The 23,622-nt window shown below is 58.3% G+C and overlaps 3 protein-coding genes across 6 annotated transcripts; 2 read left to right on the top strand and 1 right to left on the bottom strand.

Annotated features, from left to right (window-relative positions):
• The first annotated feature begins 682 nt into the window (after positions 1-682).
• COMMD4 (COMM domain containing 4) lies at positions 683-5,709 on the top strand. 2 transcript variants are annotated; one of them, XM_041123625.1, is made up of 9 exons: positions 683-784; positions 868-939; positions 1,032-1,097; positions 1,389-1,428; positions 1,566-1,685; positions 1,954-2,034; positions 2,144-2,320; positions 2,420-2,467; positions 5,695-5,709. In XM_041123625.1, exons 1-8 carry the CDS (start codon positions 782-784, stop codon positions 2,458-2,460), a joined length of 600 nt encoding a protein of 199 aa, XP_040979559.1. In that variant the 5' UTR covers positions 683-781; the 3' UTR covers positions 2,461-2,467; positions 5,695-5,709. The 2 variants fall into 2 exon arrangements, with proteins under 2 accessions (XP_040979559.1, XP_029870891.1); XM_030015031.2 differs by lacking the exon at positions 5,695-5,709 and having other exon boundaries at positions 2,420-2,603.
• NEIL1 (nei like DNA glycosylase 1) lies at positions 2,711-7,337 on the top strand. The gene is made up of 9 exons (XM_030015030.2): positions 2,711-3,228; positions 3,369-3,488; positions 3,634-3,712; positions 4,878-4,977; positions 5,137-5,261; positions 5,774-5,801; positions 6,350-6,411; positions 6,582-6,786; positions 6,965-7,337. The coding sequence occupies exons 1-9, from the start codon at positions 2,810-2,812 to the stop codon at positions 6,982-6,984; spliced, it is 1,158 nt and encodes a 385-aa protein (XP_029870890.1). The 5' UTR covers positions 2,711-2,809; the 3' UTR covers positions 6,985-7,337.
• A 253-nt stretch (positions 7,338-7,590) lies between these two features.
• On the bottom strand, positions 7,591-21,649 carry MAN2C1 (mannosidase alpha class 2C member 1). 3 transcript variants are annotated; one of them, XM_030015028.1, is made up of 26 exons: positions 21,500-21,649; positions 20,874-20,999; positions 19,627-19,750; positions 18,613-18,683; positions 18,190-18,367; positions 17,518-17,707; positions 17,051-17,157; positions 16,763-16,873; positions 16,290-16,382; positions 15,790-15,906; positions 14,950-15,045; positions 14,489-14,634; positions 13,877-14,000; positions 13,243-13,364; positions 12,335-12,420; positions 11,640-11,810; positions 11,275-11,357; positions 11,009-11,103; positions 10,780-10,884; positions 10,421-10,577; positions 9,933-10,076; positions 9,711-9,820; positions 9,025-9,104; positions 8,753-8,898; positions 8,249-8,352; positions 7,591-8,168 (listed from the first exon to the last, which is right to left on the bottom strand). In XM_030015028.1, the coding sequence occupies exons 1-26, from the start codon at positions 21,589-21,591 to the stop codon at positions 8,051-8,053; spliced, it is 3,096 nt and encodes a 1,031-aa protein (XP_029870888.1). In that variant the 5' UTR covers positions 21,592-21,649; the 3' UTR covers positions 7,591-8,050. The 3 variants fall into 3 exon arrangements, with proteins under 3 accessions (XP_029870888.1, XP_029870889.1, XP_040979556.1); XM_030015029.1 differs by lacking the exon at positions 15,790-15,906; XM_041123622.1 differs by lacking the exons at positions 17,051-17,157; positions 17,518-17,707.
• Positions 21,650-23,622: the final 1,973 nt, after the last annotated feature.

Consider the following 23,622-nt stretch of genomic DNA (forward strand, 5'->3'; position numbering starts at 1 on the left):
AGCCGGAATAAAGGTTGTAGAGCCGGGACTGACATAAAACCTGTATGGGGGGCTGGAGCAAAAATACACATAGCGGGACTGGGGCTGAAATAAAGACTGTAGGGCTGGCTCTGACATACACAGCGTGGGGCTGGAGCTGACACGACACGGAGCTGGAGCGGAAAGACCGACTGTGCCGACGGAGTTGGAGTAAAGATTGTCGGGCTGGGCCAGGAACACCAGTGTGTTCATCGGTGTCTGGAGCTGAGACACCAGAGAGCTGGAGCCGAAATACCGACTGTGTCACTGCAGCTGGAATAGAGACCCTGGGGCTGAAAGAGAGACTGCGGGGCAGGAGCAGAAATAAAAACCTGTAGGGCTGGCTCTGAAATACGCAGTGTGGGGCTGGAGCTGAAACGAAGGTCCTGCAGCTGCGGCTGAAATCGAGAGTGCGGGGCTGGAGCGGAGATGTGGCAGAGCTGGAGCTGGAATAACAACTGTAGGGCTGGGGCTGAAATCGCAGAGAGCTGGGGCTGAGATACACACAGTGGGGCTGGAATAAAAACCCCAGAGCCGGGGCTGGGACGGCGCGGGTCCGGAGCTGAAATAAAGACCCCGGGGCTGGGCAGAAACCCCGGGTCCCGGCTGTGCCCCGCGGGGGATCCCAGCCTCAGCCCGGTGCAGGGCTCCGCCGCCGGGGCGGGGACGGGCGGAGCGGCCCGCAGCACCTCCCGCCAGAGCCGGGAGCGGTTCCGGGTCGCGGAGGAGGGCTCTGCGGCGGGTACCGGGAACCGGCGGCGACATGGTGGGGAGGGGGGACGGAGGCGGGGGGGGGGGGGAACACGCGGCGAATCCGCGGCGGGTTCTGACCGCGCTTTCCCCCCGCAGCGGTTCCGCTTCTGCGGGGACCTGGACTGCCCCGACTGGGTCCTGGCCGAGATCAGCACCCTGGCCAAAATCGTTAAGTACCCGTGCCCCCCCCCCCCCCGTCGTGTCCCCCCCCCCCCCCGTGCCCGGTGCTCACCCCCCCACCCCGTTCTCCCCCCCCCCAGTCCTCGGTGAAGCTGAAGCTGATCTGCGCCCAGGTGCTGCGGGACCTGCTGGGGGAGGCCATCGAGGTGAGTGGGGGTCCCCCCCCGTCCCCATCCCCGGGGTCGCCGTGCTGGAGGCGGAGTTGTAGCGCTCTAATTGCATCATTAGCAATAGTCCTGACTTTCGTATTCTTAATGCAAGCCTCGGGGTTCAGAACGCTACCGGCCGGTACTCGTAGTAATAATATGGATGCTAGGGATTATTAGTATTAACGCCGAGGCAAGAATTCTTAGGGTTAACGTCGGTAGCGAGCGCGTTAGGCGGCCGCGCGGTACCTGGCGTTTCCCCTGACATCCCGGCACTCTGCTCTCCCGCAGTATGAGAAGATCCTGAAGCTGACCTCCGACGCCAAGTTAGGTGAGCGCTGCTGCCCCAGCTCCGACCGGGGTCCCCCCCCCCACCGTCCCCGGGAAGCCGCGCTCCGGGGACGGGCAGCGATCCGGCAAGGGACGCCTTCCCGAGGCGGCGGAGCTAACCCTCCGTCCGGCCCGCAGAGTCGGGGGACGTGAAGGCCACCATCGCCGTCCTCGGCTTCATCCTCTCCAGCGCCGCCAAGCACAACGTGGACAGCGAGTCCCTCTCGAGCGAGCTGCAGCAGCTGGGGCTGCCCAAAGGTAACGGGGAGGGGGGGGACACGACACCCTCGGGGTGTCACCAAGGGCCGGACCTGGCGGGACGTGCCAGGGCTGAGCTGGCAGCCCCCGGCGCTGCCGCCTTCACGCCCAGACCCGGTGCGGGACGGCAGCCACGCCGTCCTCCGTCACCTCCCCTCCGCGCCGTCCGTCCGTCCGTCATCCCCGGGGGCTCCGCCGGGGTTTGGCCGCAGCGGGGCCGGGGTCAGCGGGTGGTTTTCTTGTCTTCTCTCTTCCCGCCCTCGGGCAGAGCACGCCGGCGGGTTGTGCCGGTCCTACGAGGAGAAGCAGAGCTCCCTCCAGGACAGCCTCAGGGCCTGCAGCCTGAGACGTGAGTGCGGCGTTGGGAGGTTTGGCGACGGTTTTGGGGGGGTGGGGTTGGGGTTGATCACCCTGCCCGAGCGCACGCCGGGGTGCTGACGCCCGCCCGCCCGCCCTAGTGAGCCAGCTGGGCTCGGTGGGCTGGCGGGTGGATTACACCCTCAGCTCCAGCGAGCTGCGGGAGGTCAACGAGCCCCTCGTGCACCTGAGCTTCAACCTGCGGGACGGGGAGCGCGGCAGGACGGCGGCCGTCCCCGTGGTCCTCTCGGCCGACAAGTTCCGGGTGCTGCTGGCAGGTGAGGCCGGAGGACGGGCGGCGGCGGGGAACCCCCTCGGCCCTGGGGGCGGCAGATGCCGGAGCCGGCTCCCCCACCGCCTCCATCCTTTCCCCGCAGAGCTGAAGCAGGCCCAGGCCCTGATGAACACCCTTCTCTGAGGAGCCGGGGCAGGACGCGGTGCGCCCCGCTTTGGGGAGGTGGGGGGGGGGGGGGGGGGGGGGGGGAAGCTTTCCCTGTGCCCCCGGTTGCGGGCCAGGCCGCCCCGCGGGGGGGAAGCTCCAATAAAGGTTAACGGAGACCAGCAGCCTGCCGCCTGTTTCTCCCCGCGGCGCGGACTACAACTGCCGGCGGGGCGGACTACAACTCCCGGCATGCACCGCCCGCCGCGCAGCCAATGGGAGGCGGGCGGGGGCGGGGCCTGGGCGTGTCTTCAGGGCGAACCGGGAGGGAGGGGCGAGCGGGGCGCCCCGCCGGGCCGCTCCGCTCCGGTCCCGTCCCGTCGCGGCGATGCCCGAGTGCCCGGAGCTGCACCTTGCCGGCCGGTACATCAACGAGGCGTGCGGCGGGATGGTGTTTTCGGGCGGCGTGGAGCGTTCGGAAGTGGGTAGGGGCCCGGAGGTGCCTTTCTCCAGCGAGGCCTACCGCATCTCGGCCGCCTCCCGGGGCAAGGAGCTGCGGCTGACGCTGGCCCCGCTGGGCCCCGGCCGGCCCCAGGACCTCGTCTTTCGTTTCGGCATGTCGGGGTCGTTTCGTCTGTGCCCCGCCGCCCAGCTCCCCCGCCATGCCCACCTCCGCTTCCTCAGCCGCGAGAGCCCCCCGCGCGCCCTCTGCTTCGTCGACGCCCGCCGCTTCGGCTCATGGCGGCTGGGCGACGCCTGGCAGCCGGGACGCGGGCCCTGCGTCCTCTCCGAGTACCGGGCCTTCAGGTGAGCGTCCCGCCACCCAGCCCCGGGGAGGGGGGGGGGGGAGGCCTTCCCCCACCTCCCCGGCTTCGTTCTGGCCGCGCGGCAGCGGGACGGCGGCGCCCGGGCAAACCTTCCCGACGCCCCGCGTGCTCTCGCCGCAGGGAGAACGTGCTGAAGAACCTGGATGACAAGGCTTTCGACAAGCCCATCTGCGAGGCCCTCTTAAACCAGAAGTTTTTCAACGGAATCGGGAATTACCTCCGTGCCGAGATCCTGTACAGGTGGGTTGAGCGCACGCTGACCTGATGCGGAGGTTTGGTCTCCCAGAGCTTGACGGCTCCTCGGCTGGGTCTACCCGCCTGGTAGACGCGGGGAAGCGCCAGAACCCGGAGTTCAGGCTTGCGTGTAACAGACGGGCTCTCGCAGGTTGAAGATCCCTCCCTTCGAAAAGGCTCGGACCGTGCTGGAGGCCCTGAAGGATCAGGAGCAGGCGAGGAGGAAGAAGGTGGGGAATACCCGGTGCATTCGCAGGCTCAGAAAGAGGCAGGTTTCCTGGCAGACACCGTACCAGGGATTTGCTTATCTGTGGCCCTGCAGGACATCGCGGCAGCTCCCTGGGGTCCCGGGAGCCTCTTGCTTTCTGTGCAGGGAGCCAGACTGAGCTGAGAAGCGTTCCTGATTCGGGTTTGGGCTCAGCAGTGGTGGAGGTGGTTTAGTTTGCTTCCCACCCCCAGTCTGGGCTCAGCCGGCTGCGCTGTTCTGGCTCTGCTTTGAGCTTAGCTGGGCGCGAAGCTCTGGTTCAGGTCTGCTGTTTCGGGCCTGTTCCAGCCCAGGGTTCGGGGCCAGTTTCGGTTCGTGTTTGTTTCCTTGCTCTGATGGGGCAGAACATCGTCACGAGGACCTTGCAGAGCTCAGACAGCCTCTGCCCGCACCGCTGTCGGGAGGTATTTGCTGCTCTGAGTCTTTCCCAACCTGACGGCAGGCATTTTACCTTCACAACTGTAACGCTTGTTGTGTGGGATCCTCCTCAAGCATTTTACTGTCCTTTGCCATAAACACCCGTGTCTGAGCACATCTGCCCCTCCAATGGAGCGGCAAACGGGGCGCAGCAGTTCCGTAACCTCACGTGTGCGGTGCTCGTTCGCACGTGGCCAGGCTGACGAGCTGTGACAGCTCCCCGGGCACATGCCTGCGTGCTGCGCTGGCGCTTGGCTGTGCCCGGCTTCTGCCGTCAGGAAGCCTCTGGGTATATTTGAGGTGGGTGAAGAGGAAGGGGCGAGGGAAACAAACACCTCGCAAGCTTAAAATCTCTGGGGAAGGCTGCAGTAGAGCCCGCAGCCAGCCGATCTCATGGCCTCAGGGGAGAGGAGGTGGCTATTTTAAAGGAGACTGAAAACAAAACGTGCGACCGGAGGGCTGTTTTCACAAACTGCTGGTGTTCCTGTGTACTAGCCCTCTTTCATATCTTTGTTAGCCATGGGGAATGTGCTGATGCGCAGTTTGAAGCCTAGGAGGGGGTGAGCTCAGGGCTGGCACTTGGTGGGCTGTGTGGCAGCTCGTCCTCAGGAGGGCAAGAGGAGATGGGGAATTTGGCCGGTGTTGGGAAGGACAGACGCTGACGAGGCTGGGGTGGCTGGCAGGTGACTTCCCTCCCCTTCTCCACCCCTCAGAATCCTTCCCTGACGCTGAGCAAGAAGCTGAAGCTGATGCGGGAGAACCCCGATCTCCTGGAGCTCTGCCACACCGTGCCCATGGAGGTCATCGCGGCGGGTGAGGCGACAGGACGGGGAGCTGTGGGACGGGGACGGCTGGGGGTGGCGGGGAGGCCCGGGCTTTGCGTTCCCAGCAGCAGGAGGCTTGGGAGGGCACCCCAACACCATGGTCACTGCTTCCTCTCTACTTCTGTCCTTCCCCTCTCTCCCTTCCCAGAGAAGCAGCTCTTTGACCCAGACCACTCGGATAACTACGCCGCTTTCAAGAACTGGCTGCAGTGTTACTTGGTGCCTGGCATGAGCTCCTTGCGTGACCGCAACGGCAGGACCGTATGGTTCCAGGTAGGGGTCTGGGGTCGCTCTCTGGGGCTGGGTGGCCCCCAACCACTCCTCCAAGGTGACACCAGCCCATATTCTGCTTCCCGAGACCCCCCCAGCCTTACGCTGCATCACTGGGGGTCTCCCTCTCCGACAGACTGCTGCGACCGCTGGAGGTGAAGCTGACGGGGACCCTCCGTGCGGTGGCCAGCTGGCCAAGGGATGGTGGGCAGTCTGGAGCAGAGGGGCCGATTGCAGGAATGGGGGGAGCTCAAGTAGTCTGGCAGCCCTGTTCCTTCCTCCCTTATGTGCCCTGTGTCTGGGTGAGGCGCCGTGGTGGGGCCTTGCAGAAGGAGCGGGGGGCTAACAGGAGAGTCCCCGAGGCAGAGCAAGCCAGACTCCCCTGGCTTCTCGGGGAAACGTGGCCGTTTCCCTATCACTGTCTTGGCTGTGGGGTGGAGAAGGGGCACGGATTCTGCTGCCGCTACCTGCAGAATGACTGTGCCCCAGTCAACGCTCTGTCGCCTTCCTTGCAGGGAGAGCCTGGCCCCATGGCTCCCAAAGGTGAGTGTCCGCTGTCTTCCCTGCGGGACCTGCTCTTGCTCTGGGAGTGCTGGAGCCTGGGAAGCCCCGTGCTTGCTGCGCAGCCTGGGGGCAAAGGCAGGAGCAAAACCTGCCCTCTCCCTGGGGTGCTGACAGGCCTGTGACGGCCAGTGGCACTGGGGGACGGAGCCCGCTGTGCCCAAGGCTTCCTACCAGCACACCCGCCTGCCTGGGCGCAGACGTTGCACCTTGCAGGGTGCTTTTCCAGGCCAACACCTACGTCCCCTTCCGTGCCTGCCAGGCTGGTAGCAGGAGGGTGTGCTCTCCCTGGGGCTGCAAGCCTGAACAGAGCAATGTTTTGGCAGGGGAGGGAATCTGGTGGGGGAGGAGAAGAGGCCCCTCAAGCCATTCTTCCACCCCAGTGCTAATTCCTCAGCGCTCAGCTCACACATCACCTGAGACAGCGTCCCTGAAAGGTCACTGTGCCGCAGCCTGTCCCTCGAGGTGCTGGCACTCTCTGCCCCATCTCCTCCTCACCCTGCCTAACCCGGCCACCTCTTCTCACACAGGGCAGACGCCCCGCAAGAAGCGCGCTCAGCTGAAGGCAGATCCTGAGGCTCAGACCCCCAAGGTAAGAAGCTCTGTGGCTGTGGCTCCTGCTGGGTCTAGAGGCTGTCCTGTTTCCCGTGCCTTGCTCGGGCTGCTCCCAAATTCACGGTGGCGCTCCTTCCTGGAGTTGCTCATCATCTGGCGGTCCAAGCTCACTTCTGCTGCTAAGCTCCGGCTCTGATGTCCACCTAGGTCACCACACGTGCCTCAAAACGGCACCCCAGGGCTGCAGCAAAACCCCTCAAGTCGGCCGAGGAGGAGGAGGAGGTGGCTGATGGGCCAAGGAAGGGACGTGCTTGCAGGAGGAGGAAAGCGACCACTGCTCCGGCCTCGTCCAAGCCTGAGGCACTAGCCAAAGCCAAAAGAAGCCGCCGGACGTCTGCGCGCAGGGGCGGAGGTGAGGCTGGCAGTCCCTGCAGCTTTCAAACGCACAGAGGGGGGCCGTGGGAGCGCTCCCTCGTGTCAAGGGCACTGAGGGGGTGCCAAAAGGCAGGAGAGGAGCCGGCGGGGCTTCACGGGGCAGAACCGGGCACCCCCTCACCCTCTGACTTCTCATTTCCCTCTCCATCTTCCAGGTGCAGCCCCTGCCGTTTGAGTGCCACACGCTGCCCTCCTCCTGAGGGAAATTTTTAAGAGCCGCAGGAGGAGCTCAGGGAGGGCCTGACTGGGGGCCTGGGTTAGTGCTGGGGAGAAATGGGGCTGCTCTGTACCTGTGCTCACACGCGCTTGCTACCGCTGCATCCTGACAGCGTGGGAAGGAGAAGCTGGGCTTGGTGATGGGGCCAATTTATCCAGCGTCCTCCTGTTGTCCCCAGGCATTTGAGGGGGTTAAGGGCCAGGGACCACACGTTGCGCTGGACTCTGACCCTTCCTTCCCCTCTTCCCTTTCTGGCTGCTGCCTGGATCACTGTTTTTAGCTGACTAATAAAGTATTTTGTGTAGAAATCACCATGCACGCCTTTTTGTGCTAAGGATAACCCCTCTGTGCCCAGCCTCTTCCCCAGATGGGCTGGAGCAGGCTTCCCCTCCCCCCCCCCCCCCCCCCCCCCCAAAAAAAAAAAATAAAGGTAAGCTCTGCCTCCCCAGTCCCAGGAGTGACATCCTGCTGAGGAGGATGCTCAGAGAGCAGCAGCTACGACAGAGCCCCTGGGAGGAGGCAGATCAGTCCAGTTATCTGGAAATAAGTTAAGAACACAGGCTGTTTTCATGTAATTCTCTTGTTTACTTGTGTTCCCCTTCTGCAAGGGCAGTGTAAGAGGCAGGCGAAGGGAGAGGGGAATGACTGTAGTGTGACTTTACACTCGCTGCCAGGGTCTGGACAAGATGAAGGCCGAGACGCAGGAGCCACTGTGGAAAGCTGCTGCTCCCCAAACTCCCCCCAGTTGGAGCAGAGCCTGTGCAGGGACAGCCAGCCTGTCCCACCACCTTACCCACGGTTTAGCTAGCAAGGAACTCGCTCAGGCCCTCCTTCCCTGGTTAGGCAGGGTGCAACTGTCCTCCTTTGCTGAAGAACACGGTTGTTCTCGAGCGCTGCTCTCCGACGGCTGGGTGGGGGGTGAGGGGGAGGCTCTGCCCTTCCCCAGAACCGCTGCCTCCTTGCACAGCTCTTGGGATCGGGGAAGTCCAGGCTGCTGCAGCATCAGTACGGGCGACGGATGGTGTCACCGCCTCAAGACCAAGAGGACGGAGAGCACACGGAAGGGTGTGAAGGAAAGCCTCATGCCCCGCTGCTCTAGTGGCAGGCGGCCCTGTGCAGCCGGCCGCTCCAGGAGGTCGCAGCTGGGGAAGAAAGCAGCGGGTGAGGCTGAAGCAACCGATCTCCATCCCCACACGCACCCAGCCCTCTAGCGTGGACTTACAGCATCGCCTCCTTAACGGGGAGGGAGGTCTGGAGCCAGGTGACAACCGTGCTGCCATGTGCCTCGTACAGCCGAACCACCACGGCTTCAGGTCTGTCCTCAGCCTTTGGGGGACAGTGAACATGAGAGTTCAGACAAACGAGACCCCTGCGTCCTATCCTACACCTCGGGGTACAGCCCGACCCAGGCGATCGCGGCTGAGCGGCTCTGCCCGCGTGCACCCGCATTCCTGACCTGCCGTGGTTCAGCGCTAACGACTGTGGCTGCAGTACCCGCATACGGATGCGGATACTCCCGTGATCCCTGGTGCGAGTGCCTGCCTGGGCTGGCAGAGAGGGGTGCTAACACGCCTTGTCCTCACCTAGCAGGACATGCAACTCAGAGGGATTGCTGTTTCCGCTCAGCCGAGCCTGCCCACCACCCAAGGTGGGGGAAAGAGAAAGCCATGCTTAACAACAACAGCTTAACCAGTCTGCCCTCCCCACTTCTGCCCCGGGGACTTGCCTGCTTGACAGTCTCCAGCACGACCGCAGGTGAGCTGACAGAAAAGGCGCTCCAGGCTGGGCACTGGGCAGAGCTGGCCGGAACTGCGTGGAGCGGGAAATTCAAGTTGTAGGCACGCTGGATCACACCGGCATCCTGGAAGGAACCTGCAACAGAAGAAGCTCTAGCCGGCCTCTACATATGCACAGCCAGAGACATGCTCACCCCAAGGCTCACTGGAGCATCGTCCATCCTGCGTGTCCCCACGGGACCCAGCTCTTCCCATCACTCACCCAGGTGAGGCATCACGGCGTAGGTGAACTGGTGGTGCGCGATGTCTGCTGTGGCATCGGGGGACTTGGGTGCTCTCAGCCTAAGGCAACAAGAGGTAGGTGAGACTGGCGTCTCGGCAGCACCCTCTGTCACCCAGCGCAGAGCCAGAGGAGCACTGTGACAAGACAACTGCCTCATCCCGCTACCTCGAGGCTGGGCCCTGAGGTGGAAGGCAGTGTGCTGCTGGTTTCTGGCAACAGCAAACAGACCCCAGACAGTCCCAGAAACTAAAATATTTGAAGGGTGTTTTCCTGTGAAACTTGTGGCTGATGGAGTCAAACTGAAATGATGCGTAGAGTTTCTCTTAGCTTTGTATGCATCCGTAACATTGCTGTTCCTTCCCTCTCCTTACACATCGCCTCCTGGGGTACGTTTTGGCCAGCAACAGAAAAATTACTTGGTGCAAACACGGACCTGATCTCTCCTGAATTATCTATGAGCGTAACTCATAGGAATTACATTATCTTAGTCAATTGTAGTTCAGTCAGCCAAAAGTTCCAGACAACAGCCAGCCGCTTAGGCTAATACCAGACTATCTCCTTATTAACTACGATCATTTAGGACCAGGTGTTGCCTTGACTTCAAGAGACACCTCAGAAGGCAAAGTGACTGCTGCAGCTCCACCCTCACCCCAACCCTAACTCACAGCGAGAGGCTGAGGATGTTCCCATGGACTGATGCCCCATATTTGCAGTCGTTCAGCAGTGCCACCCCAAAGCCGTGCTCGGAGAGATCCAGCCACTTGTGAGCCCACACCTGCAGGAGGTACCAAGGGACGTATTTACCACGCAGAGCTACTGCCTGGGAGCAAAAGCAGCCCCACCACAGGAGAAGGTTGGTCCTGGGACCAGACCACCTTTCCTCCCACCTCAAATCGAGCCCAGTCCCAGGACGTGTTCCAGTGTGTTGGCCGCTGCAGGTGTCCAAACTGGATCTCATAGGTGGCGTTTGTGCTCCGGACCTGCACAGGGAACTCCACCTTCAGGAACTTGTGAGCCTCCTTCCACTCAACCTAAATGCAGTAGCAGAAGGACATCACCACATGGGGCTGACAGGCAGAGGTTGCACTTATCCTTCCCCGGTGCGCAGCAGCCAGCTCGCACCCAGGCCAGACCAGGTACAATAAAACCACACTAGAGTCTGAACACAGATGAACTGGCGGGTCTTTCTTCCACCCTTGTCCCTCAGGACTCCCACCCTCGGGCTGCCTTCCCCTAAGGCAGAGGAGGACAGGCAGTGGGGGGCTCCAGGGAAGGAAAGAGGAGGGGGAACGTAATTCAGACGCGAGGTTCAGCTCCCCAGGGCCCTGCCTGCACAGTGCAGATGCTCATATCGCACAGCAGCCGCTGGCCAAACCTGGGTCAGGAAGCGGAGGTATGGGCACGTGGCATCCAGGATGATCTCCTGGGTTAAGGTGCTGCTTTTCCCAATCTGCAGAGAGAAGCTTGCACTTCCCCGCAGGCCCCCAGCCAGGGTGATTTCCAGAGGCTTCAGCAGCATTGTCACTGGCTTCCTAGAGAAAGGGATAAAGGCAGAGCTGGTCTCAGCCTGGTAGATTCACGTTCCCAAATCCCAATCCAGCCTCCCACACAGCAGGCACACGCTTCTCCAGAGTGAACGCTCTGTTAGAGCTTTTGTTACAGCTAGGACTGACAGGGAGGCAAGAACCTCAGAGCAAAGTCAAAATCCAAGTGCTGCATGCACTGCTCTTCTACCTGGTTTCCAAGTGATAATCCATCACGTCCCAGGCATCCCAGTACAGGGGAACATCATCAAAGAGTGCAAACTGGTTGGCATAGCAGCCAGCTGGGACTGATTCTCTGGAACAAAGTGGAACAGAGAAACAGCAGTGTAAGAAGAACTGGCAGTGGAGAAGGGCGTACAGTGAGAAGACCAGAGAGAGGTTTGAGGAGCCCAGTTCCAGTAACCGGGTGATAGACGTACCTCTCGGAGTCCCCCACCCGAAGCGAGGTCAGGCGCCCCATCATGTCCAGGCAGACTGCAATCACCCCATTCTCCATGGCAATGGAGCCGTCCTCCTGGGGGGAAAGGACAGAAACAGATTTCACAGACCCACAACTTTGGGAGTCAAGTGCCCCAGTTGCAAATCTAGTGTGCAGACTTGCTGCGTGCTGGACTCCCTAGATTTCTCCCCCATCAACCTTTGATGCAGGGTACACCGATCTGAGGACAACTGCTGTTGTGCTTACCTGTTTCCTCACTGCCACAGGCTGAGGGGGCAGCAACGGCTCCCTCACTATAGCATAGCCCATGCTGGGGACTGTCACCAGAGCTGGAAAGCAAAGAGGTTCTGCTCCAACATCTGCCCCAGACCTAACCCTAAGTCACACTGTGCTGCCCTGCTGCTCTCATGTCAAACCTACCACCTCCTTTCATACCCTCCTCTTCTTCATCCATAGTTCAGGGACAACTTGAAGTGGGATAAAGTCCCAAGGAGTGATTTGACAAGTCAGTAAACCCTGCCGAGGGCAGGGAGAGGCGTGTATTTCTTTGTCAGCTGCCTCTGCCCCTGTAAGAAATTCTGATACGTGAGTAACCCCCGCGTTAGACATACCTAAAGTCTCTGTTCCGGCTGGCCCAGTCCTGGAGATCACCTCGGTCCGTTCCCAGGGCAAAGTGTTCAACACGAGGGTGCTCTCGGTGCTCCCTGCCTTGGGCTGCAGCAGTTCCCTGCATAAGGACTGCACAGCTTCCTCCTGCAGCCGAGCACCAACCCTGCGGATCTCTGAGCAACAAAAAGGCCTGAGTTGGATCCAGCCAGGCTGTTCCTCACATCTGAGAGAGTTTCTGGCACTCCCGTGCAATGTACACACACTTTAGCTACTTCCAAGCTACAATTACTAATTATCATTAGTATTATTATCTATTAGTAAGTAATTAAAATTTATAATTATTCTTAACTTTGTTATTACAAGATTACAATGAGCTATGCCAGTTCAACTGGAAAATTGTAGTGCTATAATAAAGTAAAGCTACTGCAAGTGCCTGTGGGCAGGCAGGAGCAAACCTTTGCTGGGGTATCTCCTGGCATGCCAGCAGCAAGCAGAGAATTCAATAACTTGGGATGTTTTTTAATCCCTTGGGTCCCCTGCTAATTCCCTGTTGAGTTAGCACTATTACAGACACATGCCTGCACAGGGTCGACCCATAGTGCCTGGCAGTCCAGGACTGAAACCTCTGCAGCCCCACTAGGCAGGACTCAATGTGCTCCAACGGGTACATGCCCTCCTAGCCAAACTCCCTGCTCACCTGTATAGTATTGCAGGGCACCCTCAACCACGAGCTGGATACAGCTGCCTGGCAAAACATCATGGAATTGGTTGAGCAGCAATAACCTAAAACAGAGAACAGAAACCAGGTGAGGAAGCAAGGGAGAGCACCAGATTTGTTCTGGCCTACTGAGCCCTCATTGCAAGATGGACAAACTTAGTAACTGTTCCTCATCCCCCTGTCAGCAAACACCTGAGAGAAAAGGATTTTTTCTGCAGCGTCCCTTAAATCCCTTTGTGTTAGGACTTGTCAACTGTCGTCTTAGTAAATCACAACCATGGGGAGTAAGAGCTATTTTTTTTATTCCTCAGGGCTACCAGACATATTATAGCACAAGTTCAGACAAGTCACAACTGGCGAGGAATAAGCTTAGGTTGGAAATGAAGCTTCCAGCCTGCAGAATAGTGAGGCTTTGGAGCTATCTTCCAATGGGAGAATCAAGCAAAGCACTGAAACGCTCTCCAGGTGGAGCCCTGATCAGTTTACGGAAGGAGTCGTGTACACACAGCGCTGCAGTGCTGAATCTGCAAAGGTCCCTACATCCTAACTACGCAACACTCTCCCACTCGCTCAAGAGGCAGTTCAATCGAAGACAGACTGTGGTCAGCCACCCTTCTGGCTCCAGCCGAACAGAGCTGAGAGATAAGCGATCATCTCCCACCATCAGCCCACTGAGCTGCCCGATAACTGCCCACACCAGTGTAGTCCAACTGGTCCAGGCTAATTTTGGCGCACTGACAGCAAGGATTTCTACTTATACTCAGGCAGGGACAAGGAGCTGTAGGGGATGGGGAGTGGTACCCCAAGAGCATCCAGCTCTCACATTGAAGTCCCCAGACCTCACCACATCCTCCCCTGGTACCATCAGTGCTCCCATACGCCCTCACCTCCAGAGCCGCTGCAGCTGGCTGGCAGGATACTGGAACGCACCGCCCCGTGCCACAGCCAAGGTGCTGAGTACTTCGACATCATGGAGTATTCGCTCACACTCCCGATTCCCCTTCTTTATCTGGTGTCAAAGCAAGGAGAGAAGGAGGGTGCTTAGGAAATTGGTAGCTGGGAGTAGAGATCTCACACCAGCAGCAAAAACCCAGCTCCAGTGCAGGAAGGTTGGTTATTTGTAGGTGTCATGAGTTTGCCATTACCAGTGAGTTATTTTTTGCCACAGATCAAACTGAAACTCCCAGCACAGGACATAGCTTCCCCTGTCTCTGTTCTCACCTTCCTCCCCTTCTTCTGACTCTTCACCCAAGCTCTGCAACTATCTGCTAAAGTGAAGGACGTGGCAGCTGTCGACTAAGGGGGCCCTGCTGTGTCCAGGCTTCCTTCTCACCCCTTGAAGAAAGTCTGGCAATAGATCTGCCTTTTGGAGTCCTGGCTACAAGGTGGCTCCCACTGCTGAGACCTAAAGGGCACTGTCCAAACCTTGGAGCCGCCTGAGCAGTAGCAAAGAGAACTGAGAATGGCCAACTTCCCTGGGGGGAAGGGAGACCACTGCCCCCATCCCATGCGCACAGTCACCTGGGCCTGGGTGGTGTACGTGCCGTTGTGCAGCTCGAGGAAGAGCTCTCCCACCCAGGTGCACAGCTGCGATGACTCCTTCTCCAGGACAGAAAAGAGTCGGTCAGGAGTGGAGATCTGAACCCTGTGGAAGAGACACACAAACAGCAATGAGCCAGGGGAGAAGCCTGTGACACGGCTAATGGTGCACCCTGACCAGAAAGGTGACAGCCCCGGAACCAAGGCCTCAGAAACACCAACACAACCACACAGAGTGTTCCCCTCAAACTCCTCCTACCCCTCTCCCACTCCACGCTGCTCTTGCTGCCTGTCACAGAGATCTGGACATTCCACAGGCAGGGACTGACTGTCAGGCACCGCTGCTGTGCTGGCCACTCACCCCACAGCTCTACTGAGAGCTCGCAAGCAGTCCAAGGCTGCCCCGTGTACCTGTCCTCACAGCTCTTGATAATGGAGAGGGTCTGTCTCCCTGACAATCCTTCCTAGCCCTCTGCTTGTCCCGCTTGCTCCCTGGCCTCCTTCACACACCCTTTCTTTTGGCACTGCTGAAAGCCAGGCCTGGCTCAAAACAAGTGCTCCTGCAAGGAGAGAGGAAGGGAGCTCCCCCCTCACCTTGGCAGCCCATCTGTGTCACTCATTCTCTTCATTCTGTCCAGCATCTTCTGTGTGGGGCCCCCTCCTCCATCTCCAAAGCCGAAGAGGAGTGCGCTGTGATTCACACGTCCTTTGTCCTTGTTGTTCTTCACTGTTTTTAGCATCTAGAGGGATTTTTGGACAGCTGCAATCCCTGGCGCCCAGCCCCAGCTCCCACAGCTCCACACAAGGAAGCCAGGTCAGCCTTTAGGGTGCAAAGCCCAGTCCTGCCCCTCTTCCCCAGCCCAAACTGTCAAAATCAGGCACAGACACATCTCAGAGGCAGGCAATTGACTGCCAGGCGCCCAAACAGCCTTTGTCTAGCAACACTGACAGCTATCCCGCTCCCTTCCCAGGCAGTGCCCTCTCCTAGGAGCCTCAGATCTGGCCCCAAGGGGCTGGCAGCGCACTTCACGTGCAGGTCGGGTAACCTCACTCACCTCCTCCACTCGCCCGTGCATCCCATAGGAGTCACCAGGGGGGAAATGGGTCAGGACTCGGGAACCATCAATGCCTTCCCAGAAAAAGGTGTGATGCTGGAGGGGAGCCAAAGGAAAGTGTGGTGTCTCATACAGCCCCCCTGTACCACACAGTGCCAAAATGTTAAAGCACAGCTCCATTGCTCCCAGGAGTTCCCAAAAGGAAATCTCTGGTCATGCTGGTACCAGAAAGGGATAAATTCACGCTTAGCTCAGTGTTTCAAGGCTCCCAAACTCATCTCCCACACAAATGTGCACGTGGAGGCCACACTTCAACCACATCAGCATAGAGCTCATGCACTAAGAGCCCAAGCTTCCTTGCAAGCCCTGTCAAACACACAAAGCCCAGCACCTTTGTCAGCAGGGAAGTGCACCCGGGACAGGCACTTCAGAGCCCCCTGAGGATTCAAAATGGGCCTTCACTTTCTCTCCACGGTTTGCAGGATGATCAGTGCAAGGAGACAGTTGCACAAGGATGGGGAATGCCACAAGGGCAGGAAACAGCAGAGGAGAGGCTGGGTTTGCTGTCTGTTAAGCCTGCACGCAAGTCACAGTTTCCCATCTGGAAGCAGAAGGAATTTGTAGGCCAGGGGCCCAGCTGGGATCTCTAACCATGCCCTTCCTCTCCCTAAAGCCTGACAGGACATTGCTACCACCATAAACTGGTGGCTTCTGGAAGAAGAGCCTGTGTCAGCTGAGCTGAAGGACTGGCTCGACCTGTGGAACCAACAGGTCCAGCCCTGCAGACAGACTCAAGCAACCGCAAGCCCATCCCCTGGGAAGAAGGGAAGCACAACTCACCGGGAAGGTGTTCACCAGGTTCCAGCTGAGCTTCTGTGTGAGGAACCGCCTGATCCCACAGCCACGCATCAGCTGGGGCAGCTGGGCCGAGTATCCAAATGTGTCTGGCAGCCAGAACTGGGAGCAGAGGTGACAGCAGCAGAGGGAGAGAGACACATGAGTCATGCTGGCCACAAATCACAGCCTGAGCTCGTAGAGGGTTTCTTGGTAGTCAGGCTCTCAGCCCTTCTTGGAGAGGGAACAGAAGATGTGCTAGACAAGGAACAATTCTAGAGACCTGCCAGGGACCTACAAGTCATATAACCAAGGCATGGGGCTGTGCTAACTGCCATGATACATGGGGGAGTAGATATTTACTTATCATGGCTTTAGCTGCAAAAAGCAGGCCAACGTGAGGCACCTGAACAACGTACCTGGAGAACCAAAGAGAAACCCTCACGCACAGCAAGAGCTGGAAGGGGATGGTGTGCAAGGAAGGTGTGCTGGAAAAGAGCAAGTACCTCTGAGCAGATCCGGCCAAACTGCTCCTGGAAGAACAGCTGTCCCTGGAGGAACTGCCGCACTATGGACTCCCCGCTGGGCAGGTTCCCATCCTGGGGGGAAAGCACAGGGAGACCATGCAGCAAGCCAGGTGCCGGGGAAGGGGAAGTCTTGTGAGCGTCCCATTCCCACCCACTGTCATCCTGACCTGGCAGATTATGGGGAGGATCCGAACAGAGCTCGGCAGAGGGCAAAAAGGAGGAACAGAGCTCAGCCAGTCCAGACCAAAGCTCCTTTCTCAGGGAATGAGACGATTTGGGAGAGGGACGGTATTTTTGTGAGGCTAGACACTGCAGACAGCTGCTGTACCCAGAGACCTTCACCAACTAGACTGGCTCAGCAAAGGCTCTGCTCTCCCCCTCCAGTGTCAGGACCGGTCCCAGAGGGATGGCGCAGGGAGCATGTGGCGAGCCAGGGTCACTACACTTCTCACCATTTCCACCCAGGTACCTCCAACGGGAATGAACCGCTCCTTCGCCACGAATTCCTGAATCTGCGCGTAGAGCCCAGGGTACCAGGTCCGCACCCACTCAAACTGCTGCGCCTGCCAGAGCACAGAGATCAGCCTCGGCTCCCACCACATCGCTCCACACTGATGTCCCTCCTCTCTGCAACTGCACAGGACACTCCCGGTCACCCCCCTCCATCTCGTTTTGAGTCATGCTGGAGAGGCAATATGCCACGAGCAGAAGGAGAGGTCCCCCAGAGGGAGATCACTCACCTGGGAGCAGGCAAAGGTGAGCTCCGGATTGCGCTCCATCAGACGGACCACCGTGACCCAGCTCCGAGCACACTTACGGATAGTCTCCTCATACGGCCACAGCCAGGCTGCGGGGACAAGCATGGCCCCACCGCGGTTATTACTCAGCACAAGCCCCTTTGGGAATGGGCCTGTGCTGCCTTTCACGGATCAGCCAGGGAAAATGCTAGAGCAAAATGCTATCCTTTGGCTAAGTGCCTGACAGCAACATCGCCTAGGGATTCCAGCTCCCACTTCTCCCACCGCCCTTCTGCTGAGACTGAAACCCCTCCGGGTGACAGAGCAGCTGTATGGCAGCAGAGAGGGCCCTTTCCTTTCCCTTGGGGCACTGTACCCAGTGCCTGGAGCCCAGGGGCAGCCAGCTCTCCCCTTGGGCAGCATGCTCTGGCCTCCAGGTCAGCAGAGAGGGAGCGCTGTGCTGCTCTCACCAGAGTCAATGTGGCAGTGACCCACGGCATGGATTGTGTGCTGGCTCTCGCCGTTCCTCTGGCTGAAGATCGCCGCAGCCAGGTCACGGGCAGCGGGGAAGGTGGAGGGATCCGTAACGTCACACATGTTGATCATCTGGTTGGCAGTGTACAGTGCCTGGAAACTCCTCTGGTTTTCCTCCCCGAGGAGCTGGGGTTGAGAGTGATTACAGCTTGACTCGGAGCTCGGCACATCCTCTGGCTCCAAGCAGCTCTCTACCAGCTTGGATGCCATCTACCCCAGGGAGAACCTGCTACCTCCTTCCACCATCTGACTCTGCCAGCGGTGCCAGGTAAACACCGTGCCCTGCTTCACAGACACAACCGTATGTCTTTGCTCATTTGCCTTCTAAAGCCAGGTTACACATATGCCCATCCCAGGGGGCTCTGGTCTAACAGATCCTACCTTGGAGCAGAAAGTGGATGAAAAAAACACCTGTAGCTTCTCTCTGTTCAGTTTTCTCCTACTCTAGACAAAATCAATTGTGCTAAAGCAGCAGGAGCAAACATTCGCTCCTTCAGGGCCTCCTGGTGGGAGGAGACGGGTCATGGAATGGCAGGAGAAGGAGATAAAATGAAGTTGTGGAAGGAGGTAGAAAGGGTGAGAGAAGAGAAGAGAATGAGCTCACAGACCTGGGCCATGTCCAGCAGTATTTCCAGATCCACCAGCAGTTCATAGACATCCTTGTTGAAGATGACCAGCTCAGCCTTGCTCAGGGTGAACCTCCTGTCAGGGTCCGGAGGGGCGATCATACTGCCCTTGCCGGCCCCAAAGAGACCGTTGCAGGCCAGCTCCACATACAGTGTCAGACTGGAGAGCAAAAGGAAACCATCAGGGAGCAGACTACAAGCAATCAGCTGGGAAAGTCTATTGCCCTCCCCGTGATGTGACCGGCCCGACCTGAACAACGGACAGAGCCCCTGAACACTGGATACTTCCCAGAGCACCTGGACGCAGGCAGGGGTATCTCAGCCCAACCTCTTGGTTTCAAACAACGCCAAGCTCCCCCAGTGGTGGGAAGGCTCCTCGGGGCTCCGGCCAGGCTGACCACCCACCTGTGGGGCTCTGACTCTTTCAGGCTGCTTGTCAGGATGTAGCTGGTCTTCTCACCTTCCTTAGTCAAACCCTGCAGGGGAAGACAGCACACTTAACACACATCTTCAGAGGTGTTAACCTTCAGAGGACAGCGGGCTGGATGGGCAGGACAAGACACCCCAAAGCCCAGCTGGACGGAGGAGTCTGGTCCCACGTGACGTGGGACAATGCTTTCCACAAGAACAACTGGCACAGAAACTGCTGCTGTCCCAGCAGTAACACAAACCCTGCGGACACCACCACAGAGCAGGGCAGGGCTGGAAAAGGTCACCTGAGCCATTCCGCCACCCCAAAGCAGGACTGAAGTTGACATGTGTGACAAGAGTCCGTCCCACAGTTCTTGACAGCAGTGGAGATTTACATCACAGGTCTAATACTTGCCTATACTTCCAGGACAGATGTGCTAACACTTAAGCAAGGGACTTTCAGCTGTTACCGGTTTGCAGACCAGAATTTTAACTCCTGGCGGGGGACAACCGCTAGAAAACAGACTCAAACCCACCACCAGCAGTCTTGTTTTTCTGGTCCGAACTTTGGAAATAACCCACAGACCCTCTGCGGTCTGATGGCACAGCATGCAAACCACGAGTAGTCCTCTCCCCCATCCCACACATCAGACTCTTCACAAACACTGCCCTTCTCTGCACAGCAGTTTTCCCCGTATTTAAAGACAGCTCTCCTATTGCCTCAGAGAGTACCACTTGAGTCTAACCAACTCTAGAACTACATATACTCCTTCTGTTTTTCTTCGTGACCACTCTGTCTAGACCTACAATTGTTCTTGGTTCTGTCCTGTTGGTCCACATGTTATTTTACGCCCCCCAACACATGTAGGCATTCCTCTGAAGAGTCCATAACGAATGGGAGGGGGTTTCTTCTTACTGCCCCATTGCAGAGGGCTAAGGAAGATAATCACTCTGTACATAGCAGAGCGCCTGGCACAGCTAGTGTGCCCCTGATCCACACCTCCTTACCTGGACAGGCTGGGCGTCTCGCCACACCATGCCCTCCCCATCGCTCTCCCAGACGAAGTGCACTTCCCGCCCTGCCCATGCCTGGGGGATGCTCAGCTCCACCTTAAACCAGCACGTCTCCCACCTGGAAGAGAGCAGGCAGCAACCTCAGCCCACCATGAGACCTTCTCCCAAGGGAAACCACAGTTCCCCAGAGCCTCCATGGAAAAAGCAGAGTGAGGACAGCACACAAGTTTGACGTGATTCAAATGTAATGGTGCTACCTGTCCATACAGACCTGCTTTAACCTATGCCCCCAGACACGGCGTAGTCTAGACGTGGCTCCCCGTGCGGCTGGCTGTGACACATCTTCAGTTTAAGCAGCACACAGTGCCTGCACATGCCAGCCTTGTTCTGTGCCATTTAAACATACCAGGCTTTCCCTTCGCCACAAGCTTCTGACCTGACCGGTCGCTCTTTCACCAAACAAAACTTCTAACTCATGGCACCCACTATTGCCAGTTGTTGTTGAGGCTTAGAGATTTGACAGCAAGTTAAAAGCCAAGCTGAGTGGGGTGATGCTGTGGGGTGATGCGCTCTGTCAAGCTGACAGGGACTGGAAAACTGTTCCTCCATCCCCCACAGCAACCCAGAAGACAGTGAAACCAAGGAGTACTAGGAACTGAATTATGCCTGGGACAGGGCAGTTTATCAATCTGCCTGGACCTGTGACCCTTCTTATCATGGCTCTTAAGCCCTAGGGCAGGCTAGTGCCCAGGCTGCAAGGAGGCACGGCAGCCCCAGCGAGTGAGGAAGCTCAGAAGGCAGCACACAAACCCCGTGGTGCTGGCCCCAACCCACCCTCTTCTGGGACCGCAGAGAAACAGACAGTAGCATCGCACATCTTTGACCACTGCTTGGAAAAAAAAAAACAATCTTCTCCCTGCCCTGACAAAGCACAGAGGTCCCACGCAGAAGGAAGCATCAGGGTCACAACCAAGACTATGAATGCGAGCTCTCAGCAGAAAGGATGGATGCACCCAGCTCTTCACTCTCCTTGGAAACAGACACACCTCAGTCTGTTTCCTCATGAAATCTCCATAAGGGCTTCTGGGCAGACACCTTCTACCTAAAGCACTCAACAGGGAAGAGGATTATCATCTCATTTCTTCGCCATTGAAAGCTCGTGAAGATTCACACACACAAGTAACTGAGACGCGAGCTAAAGCCCCAGCGCGGTCATGGCACCACCGAAACCTGGTACTCACGTGGGCCCAAAGGAGTCTCCCACTTTAGCCGGTCTGAATTCCTGCCTGACAGCCTCATTGTACGGGATGCGCCGCGGGGTCTGGAAGAAGGAGAGCGATGCCAGCGGACAGCGATCCCCAAAAAGCCTGCGGTCGGAGAGACGGCCGGGACATGATTAATAAGGTCAGTCCTGTGGGGACCAGCCCGGGGGGGGTGGGGATAGAGAGCACCCTGCTTTCCCAGCATGGCTGTTATCACCCTGCTATCACTTAATACTCTCAGAGTATTAACTGAAAAACAGAATAATAACTTGCCCCGCTGAAGGGGCCTGTTGGAGCTCGGCCTCCAGCACGGGGTGGGGGGGGGGGCAGAGGCCACTTGTGCCAGTGGTACTCCGAGGCAGAGCTCCAGGCTGCCCAGTGTGTCTGTGTGCTTTGTTCACTGAACCCCCCCGAGCCCTGGGCGGCAGCGACCGGGGGAGGGAAGCGGCCTACACACACACACACACACACACACACACACACACACACACACACACACACACGAGCAGGCCGGGCGCGGCGCGGCCAGCCCCGCCTGCTGCCAGCGCCCCGGGGAGGGCCTGGCGATGGGGTTGGAGTGGGGGGGAGGAGGCCCCGCCGCCCACCTGCCCCGCAGGTTGCAGTCAGTGAAGTAAACCTCGGAGAGGAACTTCTCGACCCGCTCCAGCGCCGTACGCCGATGCTTCAGGGCCGCCATAATGGCCGCCCGGGTGCGCTCTGCGCATGCGCGGCCCCAGCGCCCGGCCTCCCCCCTCCACCCCCGCCTCCGTGCGCGGCGCATGCGCAGTGGGGCGGCGCGGCCCTGAGCGGGCCCGGTGCGGCGGAGGCGGCCGGCGGGGCCGCGGGTTCGGTCCCCGTCAGCCCCGCTTCCAGGCGGTCGCCTGCGGCAGTCCCCCGGGTGGTTTGGGACGTTACGCTGGGATAAGGGCCTGTCCCGGGACAGGGCCGGGCCTGCCTGCCTGCACCCAGGTTTCCCCGGCTGACAGGCCCGCACCCTGCCGCCCAGGAACGGGGGAAACCAGAGGCAGAGCGTCTCTCGGCCTAAGCAACTCTGCACCCACCTCTCGGCCTCCCTACCCCCTTTTTCCCTCAGAAGTGCCCCAAAATTTCATTGTGTATGATCAGGAAGGAAGGAAGAATCTGTACACAATGATTAGCCCTGATATTTTAATGGAAATACTGCACTACAGTCAAGTTTACAACATTGGTATAGAAATCACATGGATTGTGGGCCGAGGATCACGTTACAGAATACAAAAAGCAAGTTCAAATAAAAAGAAGGAGGGGAAAAAAAAAAAACCCAACCAAACCAACCAAACCTCTGCTATTGTACAGGCTGGGAGCAGAGCTGGGATGTCGGACGGAGGGTGGGCGGCCGGCCGCCGAAGGCAGAGATCCCGGGGATCGGCGCCAGCCCCCCTCGCGCTCAATGACATGCAGGCACAGGCTCCTGGGACAAGACACCCACCAAGCAGCAGCAGCAGCTACTTCCAAGCTGGTCAAAAAGTCTTAAATCACCCAAGATATTCACTTCCAGATCACCTTGAGCATACAACAGGAAAAAAAAAAAAAAGGGAGGGGGGGGAATAGAGAGCAGGGCAGCGCACGCGAAATGGAAGAGGACACGCGAGAGCCCCTTTCTGCCGGGTGACAGCGGAGGAAGAGAAACGAGACGGGTAACTTATTGCTGGCGAACTGTGAATATTCACCGCTGGGCTCTTTCCCTCTCTCCCTAGGAGGACCCCGTTCGAGATCTGCCTGCCGCACGGCAGCTTCGGGGCCGCGCATTCCCAGCCCGGGCTCTGCGTCCCCCTCCAGACCCGCTCCCCAGGCTCCCCCCGGCTGCCTGCAGAAGGGAGGGGAGCTCCGCTGCCAGGAGGAGACGACCTGCTGTCTTGGAAAGAAAACGAAACAAAACAAAAAACAATAAATCCCTGGGTGAGGTTTAAGCAGCAGCAAAGGCCTGCTCAGGGCTCTCCAGCCAGGGACGACGGAAGCTGTTTTGGGTGCTTAGGACTGGCAGCATGGGTTTGTGCAAGGAAAGCTGCCTCCTTTGAGGAGGAGAGACAGTGCAGTTGTGGCTGTCGTGGCTTACGAAGTCCGTGCCGACTTCTTTTTTTTTTTTTTTTTTTTTTTTAAATTGGAACCTTCCCCCGTGTTTTAAATATCTGCCAGCGCTAAACTTCTATACTTAAAAAAATATATATCCCATATGTGGATTTCACTAGTGAAATGCACCGAGACCCGCCCCACCCCCTCGCCCTTCTCTTGCACGCACGCACGCACACAAACACACACGCGGAGCAGCTCTATCAAATACTGGTTTGGTACTTCAGATGTTTTCTCCAATACTGAGAGGGAAAAATACATCAGCACAATCAACCCCAGCTAAGTAGCTCAGCAACACTTCCCAAAAGCGAAGGTCCTTGGAGCTGGAAGACTAGGTGGATAAAAATTACCCACCAGGAAAAACAAAAATTAAAAAAATTAAAAATTATATAATATATATTTATATATCTTAACAGACTGCTTATACCTCGGTTGTGTTAACCGCGAAACGCACACACTGCCTCTGCTTTTTCCTCTCAGATTGTGAAGCCAATCATATAAAATGGTCGGATGCGCGCCTCCCCGCACCCTCCCCCCTTCCCCACCCCAAAAACTGCATGCTGCACGGTGCCTTTCAGACCAGGAACAGGGCTGTGGGTGAGCGAGTGTCTTCCTCCAG

The sequence above is a fragment of the Aquila chrysaetos genome, chromosome 5 (genome assembly GCF_900496995.4).
Source record: "Aquila chrysaetos chrysaetos chromosome 5, bAquChr1.4, whole genome shotgun sequence".
Lineage (NCBI taxonomy): Eukaryota > Metazoa > Chordata > Aves > Accipitriformes > Accipitridae > Aquila > Aquila chrysaetos.